The 24,311-nt window shown below is 35.9% G+C and overlaps 1 protein-coding gene across 25 annotated transcripts in view; it reads left to right on the top strand.

The window, feature by feature from the left end:
* The window catches only part of STAU2 (staufen double-stranded RNA binding protein 2), a 342,658-nt gene that overhangs the window by 22,412 nt on the left and 295,935 nt on the right, over window positions 1-24,311 (top strand). For 13 of the 25 annotated variants that reach the window (XM_032271043.1, XM_032271032.1, XM_032271036.1 and 10 more), the window contains one exon: window positions 15,985-16,115. The exons of 11 other annotated variants lie outside the window; for them this stretch is intronic. In XM_032271043.1, the coding sequence (XP_032126934.1) occupies window positions 16,002-16,115 (114 nt within the window). In that variant the 5' untranslated portion in view covers window positions 15,985-16,001. Of the gene's footprint in view, window positions 1-6,005; window positions 6,627-15,984; window positions 16,116-24,311 lie in introns of those variants that run through there. One more of the 25 variants, XM_032271040.1, reaches the window with a different exon arrangement.

Genomic DNA, 24,311 nt, shown 5'->3' with positions numbered 1-24,311 from the left:
ATAATTGACTGGGCATGATGGCTCATGCCTATAATCCTAGCACTTTAGGAAGCCAATACTGGCAGATCATTTGAACCCAGGAGTTCAAGAGCAGCCTGGACAGCATGGTGAAACCCCGTCTCTACAAAAAATGTACAAATTAGCTGGATGTGTTGGTGTGCATCTGTAGTCCTAGCTACTTGGGTGGCTAAGGTGGGAGAGTTGATTGAACCTAGGAGGTCGAGGCTGCAGTGAGTTCTTCATTGCATTCTAGCCTGTACAACAGAGTGGGACCTTGTCTAAAAAAATGTATATATATGCATATATATACACCCCACACACACACACACACAACCTACTGAACATCATAGCTTAGCCTAGCCTACCTTAAATGTGTTCAGAACACTTATGTTACCCTACAGTTGGGCAAAATCATCCAACATGCAGCCTATTTTGTAGTAAAGTGTTAAATATCTCATTATATTTTATTGAATGCAATACTGAAAATGAAAAATAGATAGGTTATATAGGTACTTCAGTATGGCTTCTACTGAGTGCATATCACTTTGTCAGTGTGGTAAAGTTGAAAAATCATAAGGTGCAGCATTGTAAGTTAGGGATCATATATTTATGATATTTACAAGAAACTCATTTTAAATAGACACAGATAGATTAAATATACAAGGACAAATGGGAACTTTTGCATCTGGTCCATGTGGTGTAACAGGGATCATGTTTACTGTCCTCTTGAAACAGTTGTAAGCATCTTCTCCAAAAAACCAAAACATGTAGAAACTACAGTGATTAAGACATTGGATATTAGGTGGTGAAGGTCAGTGATTCTTGAGAGAAGAAACAAACAAGGTGAGTCCTGCAATTGCCCCAGGCCTACTGCACTGAGGGATTTTCTACCATATGACGTAGAGAGTGGAAACTGAGTTGTGGAGCCTGGCAGACTCCCTGAGTTGAGAAGATGTTGCTGCTCTGGAGCAGACTCGTAAATTATAAAAACAAGACTTGAAAGGAACAAACTATTTTCAAATCCAGGATACTCAGCTGTATCCCTGAGTCCAAAACAGATACTAATTTTTTGTAGTCCAAAAAAATTTATAGGAGCCAAAAATATCTACCATTTAGCAAGGTAAAATTCATAAGGTATGTCATTCAGTGTAAGATTACCATGTATGCAAAGAAGCATGAAATATGACCCATAATCATGAGAATTGTCGATCAAAATTGACACAGAAATGATATAGATGTTAGAATTAGCAGAGAGCATTAAAATGTTATAACCGTATTTCATATATTTGAGAAGTTAGAGATGTAGAAGAGGCAAAAAGACCCATATCAAACTTACAATGATGAAAACTACAACTGAGATGAAAAATGTACTGGATGAGATTAATGGTAAAATAGATATTGCAGAAAATATTACTAACGAACTTGAAGGCAGAGCAATAGAAACCATCCAGAATGAAGCACAGAGAAAAAAGAAAAAGAAGTCAGTGAGCTGTGGGACATGCAAGCAGCCAAAGAGATGAGTATTTGTAGTTCCCAAGGGAAGTAATATACAGAAGAATGTGTTTTAAGAAATAATGTTTACGTTGGTAACAAAGAAGAGAAGAATTTAAAAAAAAATGGCCAAAAAGTTTTAGACTTAAGCCATAAACCTACAGATAAACAAGTTGAATGAATTTTATTTGTAAGAAACACAAAGAAAACTACACCAAGGTATAGCAGGTCCTCAAATAATGTTGTTTTTTTCAACATCATTTTGTCATAATGTTGATGAGAGATAAAAATTGATTCCTGGCTGGGGCTGCTGTGGTGTTTGCATGTTCTTCCCATGTCTGCATGGGTTTCCTCTGGGACTTCAGTATCCTCCCACATTAGGGAGATGTATGCATTAGGTTAATTGGCTTCTCTAGATTGTTCCAGTATGAGTGAGTGAGTCAGTGTACGCTCATGCGCACACTCTAGTATGCAGCCTGTCTAAGGGTGGTTTCTGCCTTGTGCCCTGAGCTGCTAGGGTAGGCTAGAAAAATTAGGTAAATAATTATCTTACTTGTTTTCATTAATCTTTTTTTAGTGTGTGTGTAGCTCACATTTATTTCATTGTTTTCATATGTATTTAGAAGTTTGGTGATGTTTTTGTAACTAGATATACTGTAGGAACTTAACTCTTGTTTATATTGATTGGACCATGGTAAAATTGGTTCTTTTCTACTTTGTTTCATTTGAAGTTGCAGCTTCCAAGAACCTATTGGTGATGTTAAGTGAAGACTTATTGTACATTATAATCAAATTGTTGAAAGCAAATGATAAAGAGAAGATCTCAAAAGCAGTCAGAGAAAGAGATATGGTCATTTTGTGTATAGAGGAAAAAATATAAAGATGATTACCTTAATAGATTTATCAAAAACTGTTTAAATAAAAAACTGGGGAAGCATCTTCATAGTACTGAAAGATGAAAAATGTCAATCTATAATTCCATATCTGACAAGAATATGTTTCTAAAACAGAGATGAGTTGAAGATGTTTATAACACAGAAGCAGAAAGAATTTATTGCTAACATTCCCCCTCTAGAAGAAAATTTTAAAGTAATCCTTCATCAGGAAAATGATACTAGATGCAAATATGGACTTACATGAAAGAAAGAACACTAGAAATGTTAACTTTGGGTAAATGCATAAGATTTTTTTTTTCTTATTAGTTAAGGCTCCTTAAAAGTTAATTGACTGCTTAAAGCAAAAATATTAACAAGCTGTTGTGGGGTTTACGACTTACATAAAAGTAAAATGCATGATAACAATAGCTAAAAGGCAGGGAGGGAGAAATGAAAATATACTGTTATAAGATTCTTTTGCTCTGTGTGAGGTGAAAATATCACCGGAAGTTAGACTGTGATAAGTTAAAAATGTGTACTGTATAAACTCTAGCCCCTAAAATAGCAAAACGGAGAGTTACAACTAATAGGCCAAAAAAAAGGAGATAAAATGGAGTCATACAAAATAATTCAACAGAAGCCATAAAAGAAGAAAAAAGGAACAGAGACTGAATGGGACAAATATAAAATGAATAGCAAGATAATAGAATCAAACGTAAGCATATGAATAATCACACTAAATGTAATTAGTCTAAACATCCCAATTTAAAGGCCGAATTTGTCAGATTGGATATAAAAGCAAGATCCAACTATATGCTTGTCTACAAGAAATACTTTATAAACATAAATAGGTAAAAGAATGGGAAAAGATATGAGAACCTGTTCAAAAGCAACTTGGAGTAGCTATAATATAAAGGAAATTTCAGGACAAGGAATATTAACAGGGATAAAGAAGGTCATTTCATTTATAATGGTAAAGGAGTCAGTTAAGAGGACGCAATGATGTTACATGTTTACGCACCTAATAACAGAGCTTCAAAACGCATGAAACAAAAGCTAATAGAAGTGCAAGGAGAAACTGAGAAATCCTGTCATAATTGGAGATTTCAGTAACCCCTCTCAATAACTGATACAAGTGGACAGAAAAATCGTCAATGATATAGTAGACTTGGATAACTGTTGACCAACTTGACCTGATTGCATTTATAGAACATGCTACCTAAAAAGAGCAGATTACACATTTGTTTACAAGTTTATACAAAACATATTCAAAGATAAACCATATTTTGGGCCATAAAGCACTTTTTTTTTTTTTTTTTGGTGGAGATGGGGTTTTGCTTTGTTGTCCATGCTGTAGTGAAGTGGTACCACAATGGGTCACTACAGCCTTGACCTCCTGGGCTCAAATAGTCCTCCCGTTTCAGCTTCCTGAGTAGGTAGAACTACAGATGTGTGCCACTACACCCAGCTAATATTCCTTTTTTTTTTTTTTTTTTTTTGTAGTGTTGGGATCTTACTGTGTTGCCCAGGCTGGTCTAAAATTCCTGAGTTCAGGTGATCCTCCCGCCTCTGCCTCCCAAACTCCTAGGATTATAGGCATGAGCCACTGTGCCTGGCCATGAAACAAGTCTTAAATGAATTCCAAAGGATTCAAGTCGTTAAAAAATGATATTACAATGGAATTAGATATCATTAACAGAAAGATTCTTGAGAAATCTCAAATATTTGGAAATTAAAAAATACAAGTAATCTATGGTTTAAAAAGAAGGAAAGGTAAATTAGAAAACATTTTAAACTAAATGACAACAGCAATACAACATTAGAAGATATTACTAAAACAGTATTTAGGGATAAATTTATAGCACCAAATGCATATATTTTAAAAGGAGAATGAACTCAGATAACTCAAATGACTTCAGCTTCCATCTTAAGAAATCCGAAAAAGAAGAGGAAATTAATCCCAAGGGAAGTAGGAGAAATTGGATATGAATAGCTTTTTTTTTTTTTTTTTGAGTCAGGGTCTCACTCTGTCACCCAGACTGGAGTGCAGTGGTCCAGTGATAGCTCACTGAGTGTGGCCTTGACTTCAAGTGATCTTCCCATTTCAGCCTTCTAGTTGAGACTTCAGGCACATGCTACCATGCCTGGCTAATTTTTTTTTTTTTTTAATTTTTTATAGAGATGAGGTCTGACCAGGTTGCACAGACTGGCGTCGAACTCCTAGATTCAAGTGGTCCTCTTGCCTTGGCTTCCTCAAGTGGTAGGATTATAGACAAGAGCTATCATAGCTGGTCCTGAGTAGCTTTTTATGTGTTAAAGGAATAAAAATTGTAGGAAAAGTCTACTTACAAAAAAAACTGCAGGTCCAGATAGTTTCAGTAGTGAATTATACCAGTTAAGGAAAAAATAGGGCTGGGTGCAGTGACTCATGCCTGTAATCCTAGCACTTTGGGAGGCCGAAGTGAGGGGATCATGAAGGCAGGAGTTTAAGACCGGCCTGGCCAACATGGTAAAACCCTGTCTCTACTAAAATACAAAAAAGTAAGCCGGGTGGGGTGGCTCACACCTGTAGTACCAGCTACTTGGGAGGCTGAGGCAGGAGAATCCCTTGAACTGGGGAGGCGGAGGTTGCAGTCAGCCAAGATCACGCCGTTGGACTCCAGCCTGGGCAACAAAAGCGAAACTCTGTCTCAAAAAAAGAAAAAAAAAAAGGAAAAAATAGTATCAGTTCTGTATGTTTTAAAAGATACTGAAGTGGAAGGAATTTTTTACAAGACTCATGATGCTAGCATTACTGGGATACCAGCATCAGACAAATACATTTTAAGGAAATTACAGACCAATGTGTCTCATAAATATAATTGCAAAAATCTAAACAAAGTTTCAACAAATCTAATTCAACAGTTTATTATAAGGATAAGATGTCAGGACTTGATGTTTGGGTCCCCTTCCATGAACACTCCCTGCATGGAAGCCATCTTTCTCTCCCCTGGATTTTCCCTCTGGAGTGTCCTTCCACACTCTGGTGGGAGCCTGTCTTCCCCTCCTAAACTCCATCCATCTCTCTCTATTCCCTTCCACTCAATGTGGATGCTGCTTCCCTCCCCTGGATTTCATCTTTCTGGATTCTCTCACTCAGTGTGAGAGTTAGCTGTTTCTCTCTCTCTCTCTAAAAAAAAGAAAAAAAAGATAAGATGTCATAACCATGTGGGGTTTATCCCAGAATGTAGGGTTGATTTAATGTTCAAAAAAATCAGTAGTGTAATTCACCATATTAACAAACTAAAAAGCGAAAATCACATGATCATCTCAATAGATGCAGAAAAATCATCTGACAAAATTCATTCAGTATTATAAAGACTCTCAGCAAACTAGGAGTGGAAGTGAACTTTCCCAGTCTGCTAATATGCTTCTATGAAAAACCCTATTAGCTGGCCTTGTACTTACTGTGAAAAACTGGACACTTTTATTTTTTTTTTTGAGATGGTGTCTCGCCCTGTCACCCAGGCTGGAGTGCAATGACACTATCTTACCTCACTGCAACATCCGCCTCCCGGGCTCAAGCGATTCTTCTGCCTCAGCCTCCTGAGTAGCTGGTATTATAGGCACATACCACCGTGCCTAGCTAGACTTTTTTTTTTTAAAAAGAAGATGGGATGTCCACTTTTACCAGTTCAATTTGATGTAGCTCCGAAGGTTCTAGCCCATGCCATCAGGCAAGAGAAGGAAATACATGGTATTCAGATTGGAAATAAATGAATAAAACTATCCTATTCACAGATGACCTGATTGTCTATGTAGAAAATCTGAGGAATCTGACTAGAACTAATGAGTTAGTATAGCAAAATTGTGGGATAGAAGAGCGGTATGCAAAAACCAATTGTGTTTCTATACATTAGCAGAGACAATCAGAAATGAAAATAAAAGAGTAGTATTTTCAAAAGCATCAAAAATATGAACTACTCAGGGATAAGTCCAACAAAATATGTGAAAGAAAATTAAAACTACAAAACACTGCTGCAAAAAATTAAAGAATACCTAAATAAGATACAGTTGATTCTCATTATTTATGGATTCTTTACTTGGGAATTGGCTTACTCACTAATTTTTTTTTGTAACCCCAAAACCAATACTTGCAATGCTTTTGTGGTCATTCTTGGACACTTGCAGGGACAAAACATTTTGAGTCACCCAGTGCACACATTCCCAGCTGGGATCAAACAAGACGGTGCTCTGCTTTCTCATTTTGGCTTTCATACTGTAAGCGCAAATAGCCCTTTCTTGGTTTACTGAGCGCTACATTTTTTACGTGTTTCACTTTTTGTTGGTTATTTTGATGTTTAAAGTGGACCCCAAGTATAATGTTTAAGTACCATATAGTGTTTGTAAGTACAAAGAGGCTCTAATATGCCTTATGGAGAAAATATGTGTATTAGGTAAGCTTTATTCAGGCAGGAGTTAAACAGTGCTGTTGGACATGAGTTCTGTACTATTGAGTCAATAACATATATTAGTAGTACATATTAAAAAAGAGGTCTTTAAACAGAAACACATAAAACATGGTATATAATCAGTTGACAAAAATGTGACCAAAAGCTTGCAAGAACCTAATCCTTTAGTTTCCCTGGAGCAATGGTTCAGTAATTCCTAATTCACGTAATAGCCATTGACATATTGTTATCTCAATAATGAGAAATGACTGTAAATCCTGTTAAAAGGTTGGAAGACTCAACTTTGTTAAAATGTTGATTTTCACCAAATTATAGATTTAATAGATCTATTTCAATCTTTGCAGGCTTTTTTGTAGAAATGGACAAAATTTATATGAAACTTTAAAGAACTTAACTGTGAAAAAGAAGAGTGTGGGAGCCAACACTACCTAATTTTAAGAATTATAAAGCTATAGTAAAAATAGTTTGGCATAAAAATAGGTAAATAGGCAGGAGAATTGCTTGAACTCGGGAGGCAGAGGTTGCAGTGAGGTGAGATTGCACCACTGCACTCTAGCCTGAGTGACTGAGCAAGACTCCATCTCAAAAAAGAAAGTAAATAGATCAGTGAAAGCAGAATAGGTAGTCCAGCAATAAACTCATATATATGTGGATAACTAGTAATTTTGACAAGGGCATAAAGGCAATGTAGTGGGAGAAACATAGCCTTTTCCACAACTGGAAGTCATGGGATATTGATGTATAAAAAATGAATTAATACCTTGCACTGTGTATAAAAATTAACTCAAAATGGCTTCTTCACTTAAATGTAAAACCTAAAACTATAATGTTCATGGGAGAAAAATTTTTTAGACCTCAGGTAATAATTTTAGATACAGCATCAAAAATACAAACTATAAAAATTGATAAATTAGATTGTATTAAAATTAAAATCTGTTCTTCAAAAGACACTGGTAAGTGAATAAAGAGAGAAGCCATAGTTTGGGAGAAATTTTTTTTTTGGTAGGAATTCTCCTTTATTATTTTCTAAGATAACTCTCCATTTGTTCCAATGCTGTTAGCAATTCCTCTTTTTCCTACCACTTTATTTTTTTGGAGATAAGAGCCTCACTCTGTTGCCCAGGCTGGAGTGCAGTGGCATGATCGCAGCTCACTGCAACCCCCACCTCCTGGGCTCAAGCTATTCTCGTGCCTCAGCCTCCTAAGTAGGTGGGACCACAGGTTCGTACTACCACATCCAGCTAATTTTTGTATTTTTAGTAGAGACAGGGTTTTGCCATGTTGCCCAAGCTGGTCTCGAACTCCTGACCTCAGGGGATCTGCCCACCTCGGCCTTCCAAAGTGCTGGGATTTAGGCATGAGCCTCGGAGAAAATCTTTACCAATAATATGTCTAATCAGTAACTTGTATGTAGGTTGTATAAAGAACTCTTCAAATTCAGCAGTAAGAAAAAAACAATTAAATGAGGTAAAATATTCAAATAGATGCTTCACCACGGGAGATACAAAGATGACATATAAGCAAATGAAAAAAAGATACTTAACAATAGTCATTAGGGGAATGTAAATGAAAATCAGGAGATATCATTATATACATACTTAGAATGGCTGATATTAAGAAGACTGACCAAACTAAATGTTGGTAAGAATACACTGTATCTGTCCCGCGCGCCTGTGGTCCCACCTACTTGGGAGGCTGAGGCAGGAGAATAGCTTGAGCCTAGGCGGTGGGGGTTGCAGTGAGCCGAGATCTTGCCACCGCACTATGTATGGTTAAATCTCTAGATAGCTTCATTGGAAAAGGTGGAGATGGAAATACAACATGGCCTCCTTCAAATCAGATCCTTGAGCATCGTTTTTCTATTTTTCCGGACTGTGGTGGCACTGTCAAGACTAGAAAGAACTTACTCCCACCCTCTTTTGATTAGTAAGAAAATAATAAAATAGGCCGGGCACGGTGACTCATGCCTGTAATCCCAGCACTTTGGGAGGCCAAAGCAGGCAGATCACAAGGTCAGGAGTTCGAGACCATACTGGCTAAGACAGTGAAAACCCGTCTCTACTAAAAATACAAAAATTAGCTGGGCGTTGTAGCATGTGTCTGTAGTCCCAGTTACTTGGGAGGCTGAGGCAGGAGAATCGCTTGGTGGTTGCAGTGAGCCGAGATCACTCTATTGCACTCCAGCCTGGGCACAGAGCAAGCCTCTGTCTCAAAAAAAATAATAATAAAATAAAGACTAGAAAGAGCAATAGCAGTTAGTGTTTATGCTATAAACCGTTCCCTAATTTTGATATGATTTTGTGAAATAATTTTTAAATATATAAGTTTTACATGTTCATTCTATACAAGTAAAACAGTACAGTAATTCAAAAAGTGAGAACCCTTTTTACTTCTCCTTTAATGTATGCATGTTTGATTTAAAGAAGGTAAATACACGACCAGACTGTAAGCTGCTGTAACTTTTGTCATTCACCAGTTTGCAATGTTTTCCCGTCTTGGTTTATAAGCACTGTACCTCTTTCGCTTTTCAGAGCTGTATAATTCATGTAGTTTATGTAATCAATTTCTGATAAATATTAATATTTAGCTTGTTTATAGTTCTTGCTATTATAGTCTTGTTTTCCAGATTATCATTGCAAACATCCCATGAAAGTCTTCCTGTAGTATGAATACACAGATTAACAATTACTGTTTTAAAGACAGGTACAATTGAAACTTTAGTTAGTGTTGCCCATCAAAATTTTGTACTAATTTGTATTTGCACCAATGGAATTTGCACCCGTTTTCCCCACATTCTTGCTTATCCTTAAATGATTATTAAAAAAAAATTGTGTCAGATCTAATAGGGAAAAATTATATATCATTGGAATTTGAATTTTTCTATCTTTCTTTTTTAAGACAGCCTCACTGCTGCTTAGGCTGGAGTGTAGTGGCACCATCTCAGTTCACTGCAACTTCCGCCTCCCAGGTTCAAGTGATTCTCTTGCCTCAGCCTCCCGAATAGCTGAAACTATAGGCACTCGCCACCATGCCCGGCTAATTTTTGTATTTTTAGTAGAGACAGGGTTTCATCATGTTGGCCAGGCTGGTCTCAAACTCCTGATCTCAACGGATCTACCTGCCTCGGCCTCCCAAAGATCTGGGATTACAGACATGAGCCACTGTGCCCTGCCAAATTTTTATTTCTTTATCATTCTTTTGAACAGGTATGTTTACTCAACAAATTATGTGAATTAATTGTGTGTACATTTGCCGTTTTCTTCTATTGGCTTTTAAAAAATTGATTTATATTATCTTTTTATCTTATGAATGTTAACAGTTTGTCTGCACTTTTTTTTTTTTTTTTTTTTTTTGAGGTGGAGTCTCGCTGTCTTGCAGAGCCTATATTGCAATGGCGTGATCTTGGCTCACTGCATCTTCCGCCTCCCTGGTTCAAGCCATTCTCTTGCCTCAGCCTCCCAAGTAGCTGAGATTACTGGCACCCTCCATCATGCCTGGCTAATTTTTGCATTTTTGTAGAGACAGGGTTTTACCACGTTGGCCAGGCTGGTCTTGAACTCCTGACCTCAGGTGATCTGCCCGCCTTGACCTTCCAAGTGCTGGGATTTCAGACATGAGCCACTGTGCCCAGCCTGTCTTCACATATTGCATGTATTACTTCCCCAGCATGTAGACTCTTTTAGTATCATTTGTGATATGTTTTGCTTTATGGAAGTTTTATATTTTTATGTTTTTAACTGTCAGATTTTGCCTTTATAGCTTCTAGGTTCCTTTTCATATCTAGGAAGGCCTTCTGTATTACAGGAATATGACAAATATTTAGCCAAGTTTCCATGGTGTTTTTGTATTTTGTATTTTAATATTTCTGAAATTTATCTTTGTGTTTATGTGAGATAGGAACTTAAATTTTTTCCTAAGGGATAGACTGCTAAGATGGAGCAGTTTGACGCCTGGGTAGCTCATTGATAATTTTGCTTGGATAGCCTTAGGTTAGGGTCTAATTTGAAAATAGAAGGTTTATTTTAGTTAATAGCTGTGGACAGATAGTCACATTGCACCTAGAAGGCAAGAGCCCATGAAACGGTCCTTTGCTCTTTTGACTTTTTTCTTTCTTTTTTTAATTGCATTTTAGGTTTTGGGAGTAAGAACATGTAAGATTGTTGCATAGGTATACACATGGCAGTGTGATTTGCTGCCTTCCTCCCCATCGCCTATATCTGGCATTTCTCCCCATGCTATCTCTCCCTACTCCCCACCCCCTGCTGTCCCTCCCCTATTTCCCCCCGACAGACTCCAGTGTGTGATACTCCCCATCCTGTGTCCATGTGTTTCTTATTTTACTTGGGAATTAGGATGAGTTCCCTCTAATAGCAGAGAATAGAGAAAGGGGAACCAGTAAAAAGACATAGAAACTGTATTTAAGTCATTTCTGCCACCAGGGATGAAAAGGATTCTTTGGAATAATTTGCCTTGTGAAGTAAGATAGTCTCTGACCGTCCTAGCAGCAGTTCTGGCTGGAATATAGCTACTTTAAAAAATGTTTGCTACTTTTAAGTTCTGATTTAGGAAACTACTGGTGTTCTAGTAAATTCCAGTCATGTAGTTTTTTTCTGCTGTTTTTTCCTCATGCCTTCTATATTCTACCAGTGGTCTGCTTGCATTTGCCTGAAAGTTACCTGTTTTATGTGCTTCTGTGTCTACACTCCTTGAAAAGCTTGTACTGTCTTTCTCTCATCTTCCCTTCTTACCTAAGTGAATTTCTACTTTGCTTATCTAATCATTATCTCTTAAAACTTGCCTTTCCATACCCCCTTTGCCTATGGAATTCCTGTAACAGCCTTATAGTACTTATCGTACTATGTTTGTCTATTGTCTGTCTGTTTCTTCTGTCAGACTGTGAGCTCCTTTGGGGATGGATCATTTTGCCTGTTCACTGAAAACTGAGCTGCATTATTTTGTAGCTTGTTCAGTGACTTGAACACAGTTTCTATGTTTCTTTACTGATTCCTACACGTAAAAATGAACAGGCAAAATGAAGATTCAAGTTCCACAGAGTCCAGGACAGTTTGTAAAGACATAAAAATAGAGTGAATCTATAAATAGAGTATACTTATGTTTCTGTTGGATATGCAAATACTGCTATTATAAATATGTATTTTACTAGTGTTTCTTATCAAAGTTGTAAATGGTATCTAATCAAGTTTCATGTCAATAAAGGTGGAATATTTCGTAGCACACAGAAAACAATCCTTTAATATAATTTATATCATATTTGAGAATTTTTCAGTGGAAACAAACTTACGGGTTTGTAAGTCAGTGGAAAAAATAATAACAAGTACATGATTTTCACAGACTACTACAGAAATATGTTTGTGTTTTGTTTTGTTTTGTGAAAAGATCTTACTCTGTCACCCAGGCTGGACTGTAGTCTGGAACTTCTGGGCTCAAGCAATCCTTCCACCTCAGTCTTCTGAGTATCAAGGATTACAGGCGTGTGCTATGACATATGGCTGATATTTTAATTTTTTTGTAGAGACGAGGGGTCTCTACATTGTCCAGGCTGTTCTCAAACCCCTGGCCTTAAGTGATCCTCCTGCCTCTGCCTCCCAAAGTATTGGGATTATAGGTGTGAGCCACTACACCCAACGAAGAAGTATATTTGTATGAATAAAATCAATTTATCCTAACAGAATGTTTTAACTAAGAATATTTTTACTTAGTTTTACAAACTCTCTTTTCATGACTTTCTGTGTCACTGTTTTAATATTTGATGATAGGATAATTGTCTTAACAAACAATTGTTTAAACCAGAGTAATAATGAATTTTTAATCATTGTTAACAGTGTTTGGTATCATCTCATCAACCCATACCATTATCCAGTGAGATAAGAACAACTATTATCTCTATTTTACTCTGTGGGAAAGTGAGATTTAAGTACTTTCTCAAGGTCACATAGATACTAGTAAGTGACAGAGATAGCCAAAACAGACTCTTAACCATCATGTGGCAGTTGCTGTTTCGAAATGGCAGAGTCTGAACTGTGAATCCATTTTAATTAATTTTATTTACTTCTAAGCAGATCTCTACCATTCCAGCCACCAAACTGACTTGAAACCTAAAATATACCTTCAGTGGTAACATCTATAGGTCTTTGCAGATGTATACCTATGTAACATTATGTGCATTTGTCACTTTTTTGTACTGTTGACTTCTCTAAAAAAGATTTATATAAATCGTTTATGTGTCTCAGGTTTTATAGACTACTTTGTTTTTGTAGATGCTCTATCCAAATTTTGGTATAATTTATAAATTATTGCTGTATCACTGAGCTCTCTGTCAAGTAGGAATGCTATTAAGATTTCTGATTCAATAAAGGAACAACTATTTGTTTTAATCCTTTTTTAAAATAAAATATTACAACTATGACTAATTATTTCTTAAGTTACCAACTCTAAACATTTTGATTTTAATTATGAAGCTTTATCAGAGTGGGATCTTGGACACTTCTCACACCCAAACTTTGGTCACCCATTAAAATGTTTATTGGATTCATGTTAACGTTTATGAAACAGGGAGTCAGAATTAATGGAATATAAGTTTTATACCATGTTATTTGTTAACATTTTCCTTTAAAGGGTTTAGATTAGGTTTTCATACCAAACAAGGGCTCACAGAACTATAAATGAACCATTTAAATTGCTTTTTGATATGTTTAGAACCTATGCTATTAACAATTTTTATAGTGTAAAATTTTCACACTATGTATGCTTCTAGTATTTTTTGCATTGTAGCAGATGAATAAGCAGCATTACTGAATTATGAAAATTACACAGCGGTAGTATAAATGCTATTATTGTGTTATGCAAACTTGGCTGATTTTTATCAGATTTTAATCTTTTCTCATTTTAAACAAATTATTCTGCTTTTGTTTTTTGATATTAAATTGGCTGTGCTGTCTATTGCACTTGAATTCATGTGATGGCATGCAAGCCAAAACTGATTGTAGTCTCAGGTTACTTTGTATTTTCTTATAATGACTGACTTTCCAAATTGAACAGGAGTTTCATAAAATTTTTGTGATATACAATGAAATAGGTAAAATACAGGTTTCCTCAAAACTGTCTTGACTTTTTTCTTTTTTGTACTCTTCCCAAAAGTAATAATTAGTTTTTTAGTTTGCAAGCCACTTACAATGGCTTAATTGTAGAATCTACTGTCGGCTGTCTTGGCCCTACAATTGGTTACTTAGATTCTCTTTCTTTTTACTTATGTCTTACCAGGTACTTATGTAGTTTTCTTATAAAATAGTTTCTTAATCATAATGATCACAGTCAAGCCATTGTACAAATTAATGGGCCTGTTAAGAGTATTAGAAATGTAAAATAATATTATTTTCAGTATTAAACTTTGGCATAGGAAGTTTGTATATGAATTTCCTAAAGCCAGCCAGTTTCATTCGTTTTAAGTGTTCTCATTGTGACTACAATTGAACTGTATTTATTGTGACTATAGTTTAAATGAGCAGGAAGTAATTCACTTGCATGTTTTATGCTTAGATTTTAAAATATTTTTTGGCATTGATTAATGGGAAGGGAAAAAATTATAAGTAGTTAAATGTGTCTATAAATAAGAGAAAGGAAAAATATAGGATAAAATAATGTGGTATTAGAAAAATATTTTGAAGCTTTAATATTACCTTGTATTTGTGACATACATAGTTTAGGAAACTGTATCATACATTTACAACTCTTAATCTCACAACAACTTTGGGTCTTAAGCAGGATAGATTTATTTTACTCATATTATAGAAAGAATAGAAGGCTTAGTGAGTTTAAGTAAAATCATTAAGACCTTGATGGTTAGAGAGGACTTCCTAAACAAGACATAAAAGGAAAGGTTAATAACTATAATAAATAAAAAAAAAATAGAAGCCTGTAGTTCCAGCTACTTGGGAGGCTGAGGAGAGAGAATAGCTTGAGCCCCAGGGTTTGAGTCCAGTCTGGGTAACGTGGTGAGACTTTGTCTCTGAATAAAACCCCCAAACAAACAAAAAAATAGTAGTGGAGAAAAAGATCCAAAGAGCAATAACGAGATACTACTTGTCACATGTCAACTTATCAAAAATTAAAATACTTGATTATGTTTTATGTTTTCAAGCTTCAGGAGAAACTGTAACTGCCAGAGGAAGGTAATTTGGTACAATCACTTTGAGAGCTATTTGGCAGCATGCTCTTTTATGAGTGAAGAATTGGAAACAACCCAGTGTCTCAGTAGAGGAGTAGATAAAAAAACTGGCGTAATATTGTAATAGAAATTCTATGGTAGTTAAAATTAATGTGCTAGATTTAATAAGTAAAAGTCTTGAGAACATAATGAAGAGTGAAGAAAGTAAATGGTGAGAATGTTTATTATAATGCTATAATACCGTTTATGTGAATATAGAACCACATACATCAGTACTCCATAAAAGATATAAGGAACTTAACAGGAATGGAATACCATCTTTTTTTTTTTTTTTTTTTTTTTAAATAAGAGTTAAACGTGGAACGTGGTTAATAAGCATTGGGTGTTGGATACATGGGTACTTGTTAAATTATTCTTTTTACAACTTTAAAAATGTATTTAAAAAAAACAGAAAGAAAGGGAAGTTAATTTTCTTAGAGTTACCGAAAAAGTATTGTTGGAAGACCTAGTACTTAATTTAGGACCTGAATCCCAAGTCTAGAGCTTTTCTAACATGCTACCTCATGATGAGAAGGAAAAAAATTGAGATGAAAGGATCGAGAAGCTAGACAAAATTTAGTTTCATAGTAATAAGAACCAGGAAACGTATGTGTTTCTAGTAAATTTTTTGAGAGGAACGAGAAGTTTATAAGAAATAAAAATTACTATAATTTTACTTTAAAATATTTAAGCATGCTGTTATATACATAGAACAACTTAGGTACTTAGGATAAATTTTACCTTAATTTATTGTTTAAAATGTGATACATGTTTCTATTGCATGTAATGGAAGACATTAGGTAATTTGAATTTTTAAAATACAAAATTCATGAAAATAATCCAAATATACAATCTGCCTTCAATCTAACAAAGTCAAAACTAGTTTTTCTTCCATTTTGTAAAGTCATTCTTCACAAAAACTTTATAGCCTTTTTATTTACAGCTTCTCTCCAAGATAAAATGGCAAACCCAAAAGAGAAAACTGCAATGTGTCTGGTAAATGAGTTAGCCCGTTTCAATAGAGTCCAACCCCAGTATAAACTTCTGAATGAAAGAGGGCCTGCTCATTCAAAGGTAAGGTTATGAAGAGAGGTGGTGAGACATACTTATCAAACTAACAGATTTATCATCTCAGATTTTAATTGTGCTTTATTTTGGGGAGTCGGGGTTTGGCGGATGGCTTGAAGGCTTTTAGTTCTACATTAATAATATTTCAAAGTATGTAACTAAACTATTTTGTAGCTCATTATGGTTTACAAAGCTCTTTTAGATATAGTACTTCATATAAACCTTAATAAAACCACATGAGATATGGATTTTTGATTTCCATTTTGTAAATTAAACTCAGGCACAGGAAAGTTAAATGACTTGCTTAATAGTTCATAAGTGCCAGTGCCAGTACTTGAATATGTTTTCTTTGGCTCCCAAGAATGGTATGCTTTCCATTAAATCACAGCTGCCGAAGTAGAAATGGAGGCAGAGTAAATATACCAACAATTACCTAGTGAGACATCTTTTCCAATGTGATATTTAATTCTAACATTAATCATTTATAAAAGTTGTATATACCACTGTTGTTACTATGTATGCATTCACTTATTTTTTTAAATGTAAAGCAGTTTTTATTTCTATATAACTACGTACATTTATTTTGCATGTTTACATGTTATAAATCTACAGCTAATGCATTTATGTTTGAGCTCTATTCAATTGCTTAAAATATCTTAGTTGTGCATAATTTTCTGTGGCACATTTATACCTTGGATATTGGATAGTATGATAATGAACATATAATGTGGCAGCATTTGTTCTCTAAGGGTTGATTAATCTTCGTGAAGCAACTGGCTGTCGGGTTATTTGCATTCTAGCGTCTCCCTCAAACTAAGGAAAATAAGAGGAAACTACAATTTGTCAATTTTGTTTTCTATTACTGGTTTTTATGAAGGATTTAGGAGCCACAATTTAATTTGTTCATATCTTTTGTTCTTGCTAAAATAGTCGTAGCCTTGTTCAATCATTCTAGGTATATGTCCTGACTATCTTTCTGATTCATTCTGCCCTTAATCATGTTGAATTATTTGCATTTCTCAGAATGCCTCATGTTCTTTTCACATCTCTCTGCCTTTGCCTAAGTTGTAGGGTCTTTCTGCCTTGATGGTCCTTTTGCCCTTATTCATTTTTAAGCACTCAGCTCCATGTTAATCTTCCAAATGTTTGTGAAACCTCTGATTCCTCTACTGGGCCTCCAGCGGGACCTGTAGTTCTCTGTGGTAGCCGTTTCTGTGTTGTAGAACAGTAATATATGTTGGTCATTGGTTTTGTGCTAGACTGAGCTTATTTATGGGTGTGTATTTTACTCTTCTACATTTCTTGGTCCCTTTGGTGTATACTCTTTGTTCCTCATTGCCAATTACAGGTAGTCTTCATTGAGACAATCTTCCAGTTTTGAGTTTCATGTTATCAGACTAACTCCCTGCAACCCCTCATGATGGTCACTTACATCTGGCTGATTCCATCACATGTCTTATGGCTCACTTTCACTCTTTTCAGCATTCCCCATTTTAATTTTTGGTGATTTCAATACCTAAATAGACGATTGTTCCAACATGCTGAACTTAAAGTTTCTTTAACTTCTCCAGTGATCTTGTTCTATACCCTCCTTCAGCCACTCATGCCTATAATCACATTCTTGACCTTATCATTACCAGTAACTGCATAATGCTAATTTCAAGCTTTCATCTTTCTGTGACACTTACCTCCTTTCTGGTTCATTCCCTCTAGTAATTTGACTTCCACAGTCCTTTCATCCTGCTGATCCATTGACTCTGCCACCTTTTGAGACAGTATTGCTCTGTCGCCCAGGCTGGAGTGCAGTGGTGCGACATCAGCTTACTACAACCTCTGCCTCCCGGGTTCAGGGGATGATTCTACTGCCTTCGCCTCCCAAGTAGCTGAGACTACAGGCACATGTCACCACACCTAGCTAACTTTTGCATTTTTAGTAGAGATGGGGCTTCACCGTGTTAGCCCGGATGGTCTCAATCTCCTGACCTTGTGATCCACCCACCTTGGCCTCCCAAAGTTCTGGGATTGCAGGTGTGAGCCACTGTGCCTGGCAGGTTCTGCCACCTCTTTACTATTCCTCACTTTCCTCAATCCTTACATAACTCTTTAATTTGCTTAAATGTTGTGTGCCTTTTATGTCGGTACCCTCAGCTGTGGTGCCCAGGTCCTCCATTGTGTCCTGGATCCCAACCCGTTTCACCTCTTCAGGGCCATTTCTTGTTTTGCTTCTTCTGCCTCCTCTCAAGAGTGAAGAGCTAGAATACTCTAAATAGTTATTGACACCATCCCCATCCTCTATATATGGTAAAGGAAGGCCAGTCTACTTGGGAAGTTTCTGGAGGATACTTAGGAGGATTTGGATTTCCTTAAGATTCTTTAGGAATCCATTGTAATTTTTGGAAGAGTTTATGAACTGACTTTGTATCTCCTTTTCTCACTGCTGGGGTTTCAAAGGCTAAACTGGTTTGTTGTGATGAAAGTAGAACATAGTGGGTCTCTTCTTATTTCTCGATAGTCCCAGGATTACCTTGGGTTTTGAGGAGATTTGGAGATCCCTTTTGTACATATAGCAACAGTTAACTGTAGCTTTTAGGTGAGACATAAAATGTATTTTAATGAAATTAATGATTATCTCTGGTAAGAAAAATTTAAACCTAGTTTCAACTCATTAATTTTCTTGGGGCTGGGCATGGTGACTCATGTCTGTAATCCCAGCTCTTTGGGAGGCCAAGGCGGGAGGATCACTTGAGGTCAGGCATTTGAGAACAGCCTGGCCAACATGGTGAAACCCTGTCTCTCCTAAAAAATACAAAAATTAGCTGGGACATGGTGGTGCGTGCCTATAATCCCAGCTACTCGGGAGGTTGAGGCAGGAGAATGGCTTGTACCTGGGAGGTAGAGGTTGCAGTGAGCCGAGATCGTACTACTAGACTCCAGTTTGGGCTACAGAGTGAGAATCTGTCTCAAAAAAAAATTTTTTTTTTCCTGGTACATTAATTATATGACAGTTCACGCACACACTACACATATGCTTACATATGTGGGAAGTGGTTCTTAACTTTGGCTGTTAATTGGAATAATTTTGGGAGCTTTAAAACATAGTTATGCCTATGTCTCATCCTCTTACTTTAATGATCTTGGGTGTAGCTCACACATCAGGAGTTTTTTAAAGCTCTGAAATGACTCAGAAGTACAGCCAGATTTGGGAAACACGGAACAGAGGTTAATGTCTTCAGAGTGGTATGGAATTGTCTTCTCATACATCATGTTGACAGGTAGTGACCTATCTTATGTTTATATGCTTTCCTCTTTCCCTCATTGAGTATCACAAATTCTGAACAACTTGTAATATGTGACTATTAAGTAAAAAATAATTTTAATCTTTGCCTTGCCTTCTTTTATTTTTCTGCTCAGTTTTTAATTGAACTCTGAAGCAAGTTAGTATACCTTATAATAATGTAAATTTTTGTAATATTGCCTTATTTCCTAGGTACCTGTATACAGTTATTTTTTTCTACTGATTATTATTTTGGTTTGCTCAAGTCTCAAAAGAAGACTGTTTTAATTAGAATATGAGGAAGAGAGTCATAAATAACATAAAATGATATTTTCTTCTTTTCCATTATTTTCCTATTCTGATAATTTGTTGGTAGGCACGACTAAGTGTCAAGTAAACTGCATTAGTGCTGATACTTTGAGATGGCTTACTTTGGAATAGTTATCACCGAAGGAGGCAGTGTCACCCACTGGCCCTTAAGCCAAGTAGTCTAAAAAAATAACTTTGCTAGAGTTGCCCAGCTTGATCTTTGCCCTTCATTGCCCAGCTTGATCTTTGCCCTTCATTGCCCAGCTTGTGTTGCCTTGAGCAACTAATTTAAAGTTTCAGTTTTCTTATCTGTAAATGGAGTGATGTAATACCTCATAAAGTGGTATAATGGAGCGACAATTTGTAAGTTCTTTAGCATTATGTTGATGATGGAGGTGCCCAAATAATTATATCATTGTTTATTAGTCACATATAGGACTAAAACAACCCCTTAGTAAAACATCTGCTGAGTATTTACTATGTGACAGGCACTCTTCCTGCACTGAAAACAAATGAGGTACATATTATGCTGTTAGGAGCTTTGTCTCATAACATTCATTATGAAACCCACCAACATCTTCTTAAGATCTTACTTTTAGTTTATATGAAAAATTTGAAATAGACACCAAAGTTGAACTTCAACGTTATCAATATTTTGCCAGGATAAATTTATTTACCACCTTCTACTCAGTTTTTTCTACTAAAGTTTTTAAAAGAACTGTTCACTCATAAGTGCTTTGGTGTGCATTCGTAACTGATAAGGACCTTTAAAAAATTGCCCACTTTGCTGTCATTATGAGTAGATTAATAAGCCCAAATATTATGTAATACATGGTCTGTATCCATCTTTTCTTTATTAGACTTAGAGATGTCTTTTTCATTTGGTTTGTTCAAATAGGGTCCAAACAAGGATCATGTGTTACAGTGGTTGCCATGTCTCTTTGGTCTCTCTTATTTATTAATACTAGCACTCCCTTTATCCCCATCCCCTCTTTTCCTATGACATTGATTTGCTGGAGAAATAGAGTCATTTGTCCTATAAAACGTTCTACATCTTAAATTTGGTTGATTGTATGTAGGGATTGTTATATGAGGGGATTTCATCAATTTGATGAGTATCGGGCTAGAGCAGAGATATTGAGCTGTAGGGTGTGCCTCTTGAATACATCATTTTCAGGCATGATGAAATAATCATTTTCTTACTGTGTACATTTGCAGTGGACTTCCACTGTACACAGTATAGGATAAGAGAGTGAGGATGGTAGAAGGGAAATGTAGCAAAGAGTCATGAGAATATACTAAAACAATGGGAGAACCTTTTCTTGAAGCAATGCAGACTGATTTCTTTCATAGTTTAACCCATGCCAAAAGTACTGTTTCTGCTTTATATCTATGTGAGAAAAAAAAGAACAAACATTTCCAGGGTCCCACAAAATTTTCTTGTTCCTTGTTGTAATCATCTCTCTTTGCACCTGGGACCACCCATAGCTACTGATCAGTTTCTGTGACTATAAATTAGTTTGAAGTTTCTAAAACTGTATATAAATGTAATATAGTGGTATGTACTCCTACCAGACTATTTTCACTTGGCATTGTTATTTTGAGTTTGCTCATGTTTTATGTGTGTCAGTATTTCTTCCTTTTTATTATTGAGGAGTAGTTCATTATTTGGATATAGCATACTTTTTTTTTTGGACATTCATCTGTTGATGGATATTTTGATTGTTTTTAGGTTTTTGCTGTTATAATAAAGCTAATTTGAACACCTGTATGCAAGTCTTCATATAGACATTGTATTAGTCCATTCTTGCATTTCTATAAATACCTGAGACTGGCTAATTTATAAGGAAAGAGGTTTAGGTAGCTCTTGGTTCTGCAGGCTCTACAGGAAGCATAACAGCATCTGCTTTTGGTGAATCTCAGGATGCTTCCAGTCATGGTGAAAGTAAAAGTTATGTTGTACGGTAAAAGCAGGAGCAAGGTGGGGGTGGGGGGGATCCCACACACTTTTAAATTACCAGATCTTATGAGAACTCTCTATTGTGAGGACAGTACCAAGGGATGGCGCTAAACCATTCATGAGAAATCCACCCCCATGATCCAATCACCAGGTCCCACCTTCAACATTGGGGATTACAGTTGAACATGAAATTTGGGTCAGACCCAAACCATATCAGACATATATTACCTTTTCTCTTTCTCTATTTTATTTTCTGTTTCTTTGGTAACAACTTAAGAGTGCCAGGAACATAGAGCAGATGCACGTTTAACTTTTTTCTTTTTTTTTTTTTTTTTGAGACGGAGTCTCGCTGTGTCATCAGGCTGGAGTACAGTGGTATGATCTCCACTCACTGCAACCTCCGCCCTCTGAGCTCAAGTGATTCTCCTGCCTCAGCCTCCTGAATAGCTGGTACTACAGGTGCATGCCACCACGCCCAGCTAATTTTTGTATTTTTAGTAGAGATGGAGTTGCACCTTGTTGGCCAGGATGGTCTCGATCTCCTGACCCTGTGATCCACCTGCCTTGGCCTCCCAAAGTGCTGGGATTACAGGTATGAGCCACCAAGCCCAGCCACCCATTATTTTTTATTGGGTTGTTTGTTTTCTTATTGTTCAGTTCTGAGAGTTCTTTATTCTGTGTTTGGTGCATCTGTTTATAATTTGTTTTATCTTCTTGACGAATTGACCCTTTTACCAATAATAATGTTCTATGTCTCTTTTTTAATTGAAAAATTATTTGTAACTTTTGTGGGTACATGGTAGGTATATACATTTATGAGGTACATGAGATTGGTACATGCAGTGCATGCAATGCATTTGGTACGTTGCATATACTAAAATGTCTCTGTGAAAAAAAGAACAAACATTTCCATTTTCCCACAAAATTTTCTCATTGCTTGTTGTAATCATCTGTCTTTGTACTGTCAAATACTAAGTCTTATTCATTCTGTTTTTTTTGGTACCTATTAACCATCGTCTCATCCCCTCAACCTCCCTGCTATGTTTGCCAGTCTCTGGTAACCATCTTTCTTTTCTCTGTCTCTGTTAATTCAATTGTTTTGATTTTTAGAGCCCAAAAATAGTGAGAACATGCGATGTTTGTCTTTCCGTGCCTGGCTTATTTCACTTTCATAGTGACCTCTAATTCTATCCATGTTGTTACAGATGACAGGCTCTCATTCTTTTTTATGGCTGAATAGTACTCCATTGTGTATAAATACCACTCTGTATCCATTCATCTGTTGATGGACACTTAGTTTGATTCTAAATCTTAGCTATTGTAAGCACTCCTAACAAATATGGGAATGCAGATACCTCTTTAATATACTGATTTCTTTTCTTTTGGGAATATACCTAGCAGTGGGATTGCTAAATTTTATGATAGTTCTAGTTTTAGTTTTTTGAGGAGCCTCCAAACTGTTCTCCATAGCGGTTGTACCAATTTACATTCCTACCAACAACATATGAGGGTTCCCTTTTTTCCACATCCTTGCCAGCGTTTATTATTGCTGGACTTTTGGATAAAAGCCATTTTAACTTGATCAAGATGATATCTCAGTATAGTTTTGATTTGCATTTCTCTGATGATCAGTGATGTTGAGCACCTTTTCATATCCTGTTTGCTGTTTAAGTCTTTAATCCATTTTGATTTGATTTTTTTTTTTGTATATGGCAAGAGATAGGGATCTAGGTTCATTTTTCTGCATGTGGATATCCAGTTTCCCAGTACCATTTATTGAAGAGATTGTCTTTTCCCCAGTGTATGTTCTTTACACCATTGTTGAAAATGAGTTCACTGTAGGTGTGTGGATTTGTTTCTGGATTCTCTATTCTGTTCCATTGGTCTGTGCGTCTGTTTTTATGCCAGTACCATGCTGTTTTGGTTACGGTAGCTCTGTAGTGTAATTTGAAGTCAGTTAATGTGGTCCCTCCAGTTATGTTCTTTTTGCTTGGGATAGCTTTGGATATTCTGGGTCTTTTTTGTTACCATATAAATTTTAGGATTGTTTTTTCTATTTCTGTGAAGAATATCATTGATATTTTGATAGGGATTGCATTGAGTCTGCTTTTTCCAATTTAGTTTTTCATGTCCTCTTCAGTTTCTTTCATCAGTGTTTTAGAATTTTCATTGTAGACAGCTCTTTGATTGAGTTAATTCCTAGGTATTTAATTTTACTTGAGGCTATTATAAATGGAATTACTTTATTGATTTCTTTATCAGATTGTTCATTGTTGACATATAGAAATACTATTGATTTAGTATGTTTATTGTGTATTCTATCTGTTCTAATAGTTTTTTTGTTGGAGTCTTTTGCTTGTTAAAAATGTAAGATCTTATCATCTGGAAACAATGATAATTTGACTTCTTTTCCAATTTGTATGCCCTCTATTTCTTTTCTCTTAATTGCTCTAGCTGGTACTTCCAGTACTGTGTTGAATAACGGTGGTGAAAATGGGCATCTTTATTCTGTTACAGATTTGAGAGGAAAGGCTTTCAGTTTTCCCCCATTTATTATGATACTAGTTGTGGGTCTGTCATAATGGCTTTTTTTTTTTTTTAATGTTGAGGCATGTTCCTTTTATAGCTAGTTATTTGAGGGTTTTTATCCCAAAGTGAT

The sequence above is a fragment of the Sapajus apella genome, unplaced genomic scaffold (assembly GCF_009761245.1).
Source record: "Sapajus apella isolate SASKATOON/1434 unplaced genomic scaffold, GSC_monkey_1.0 scaffold222, whole genome shotgun sequence".
Classification (NCBI taxonomy): domain Eukaryota; kingdom Metazoa; phylum Chordata; class Mammalia; order Primates; family Cebidae; genus Sapajus; species Sapajus apella.
Note: the sequence above shows the minus strand (reverse complement) of the source record. Positions and strands in the feature narration are given on the sequence as shown.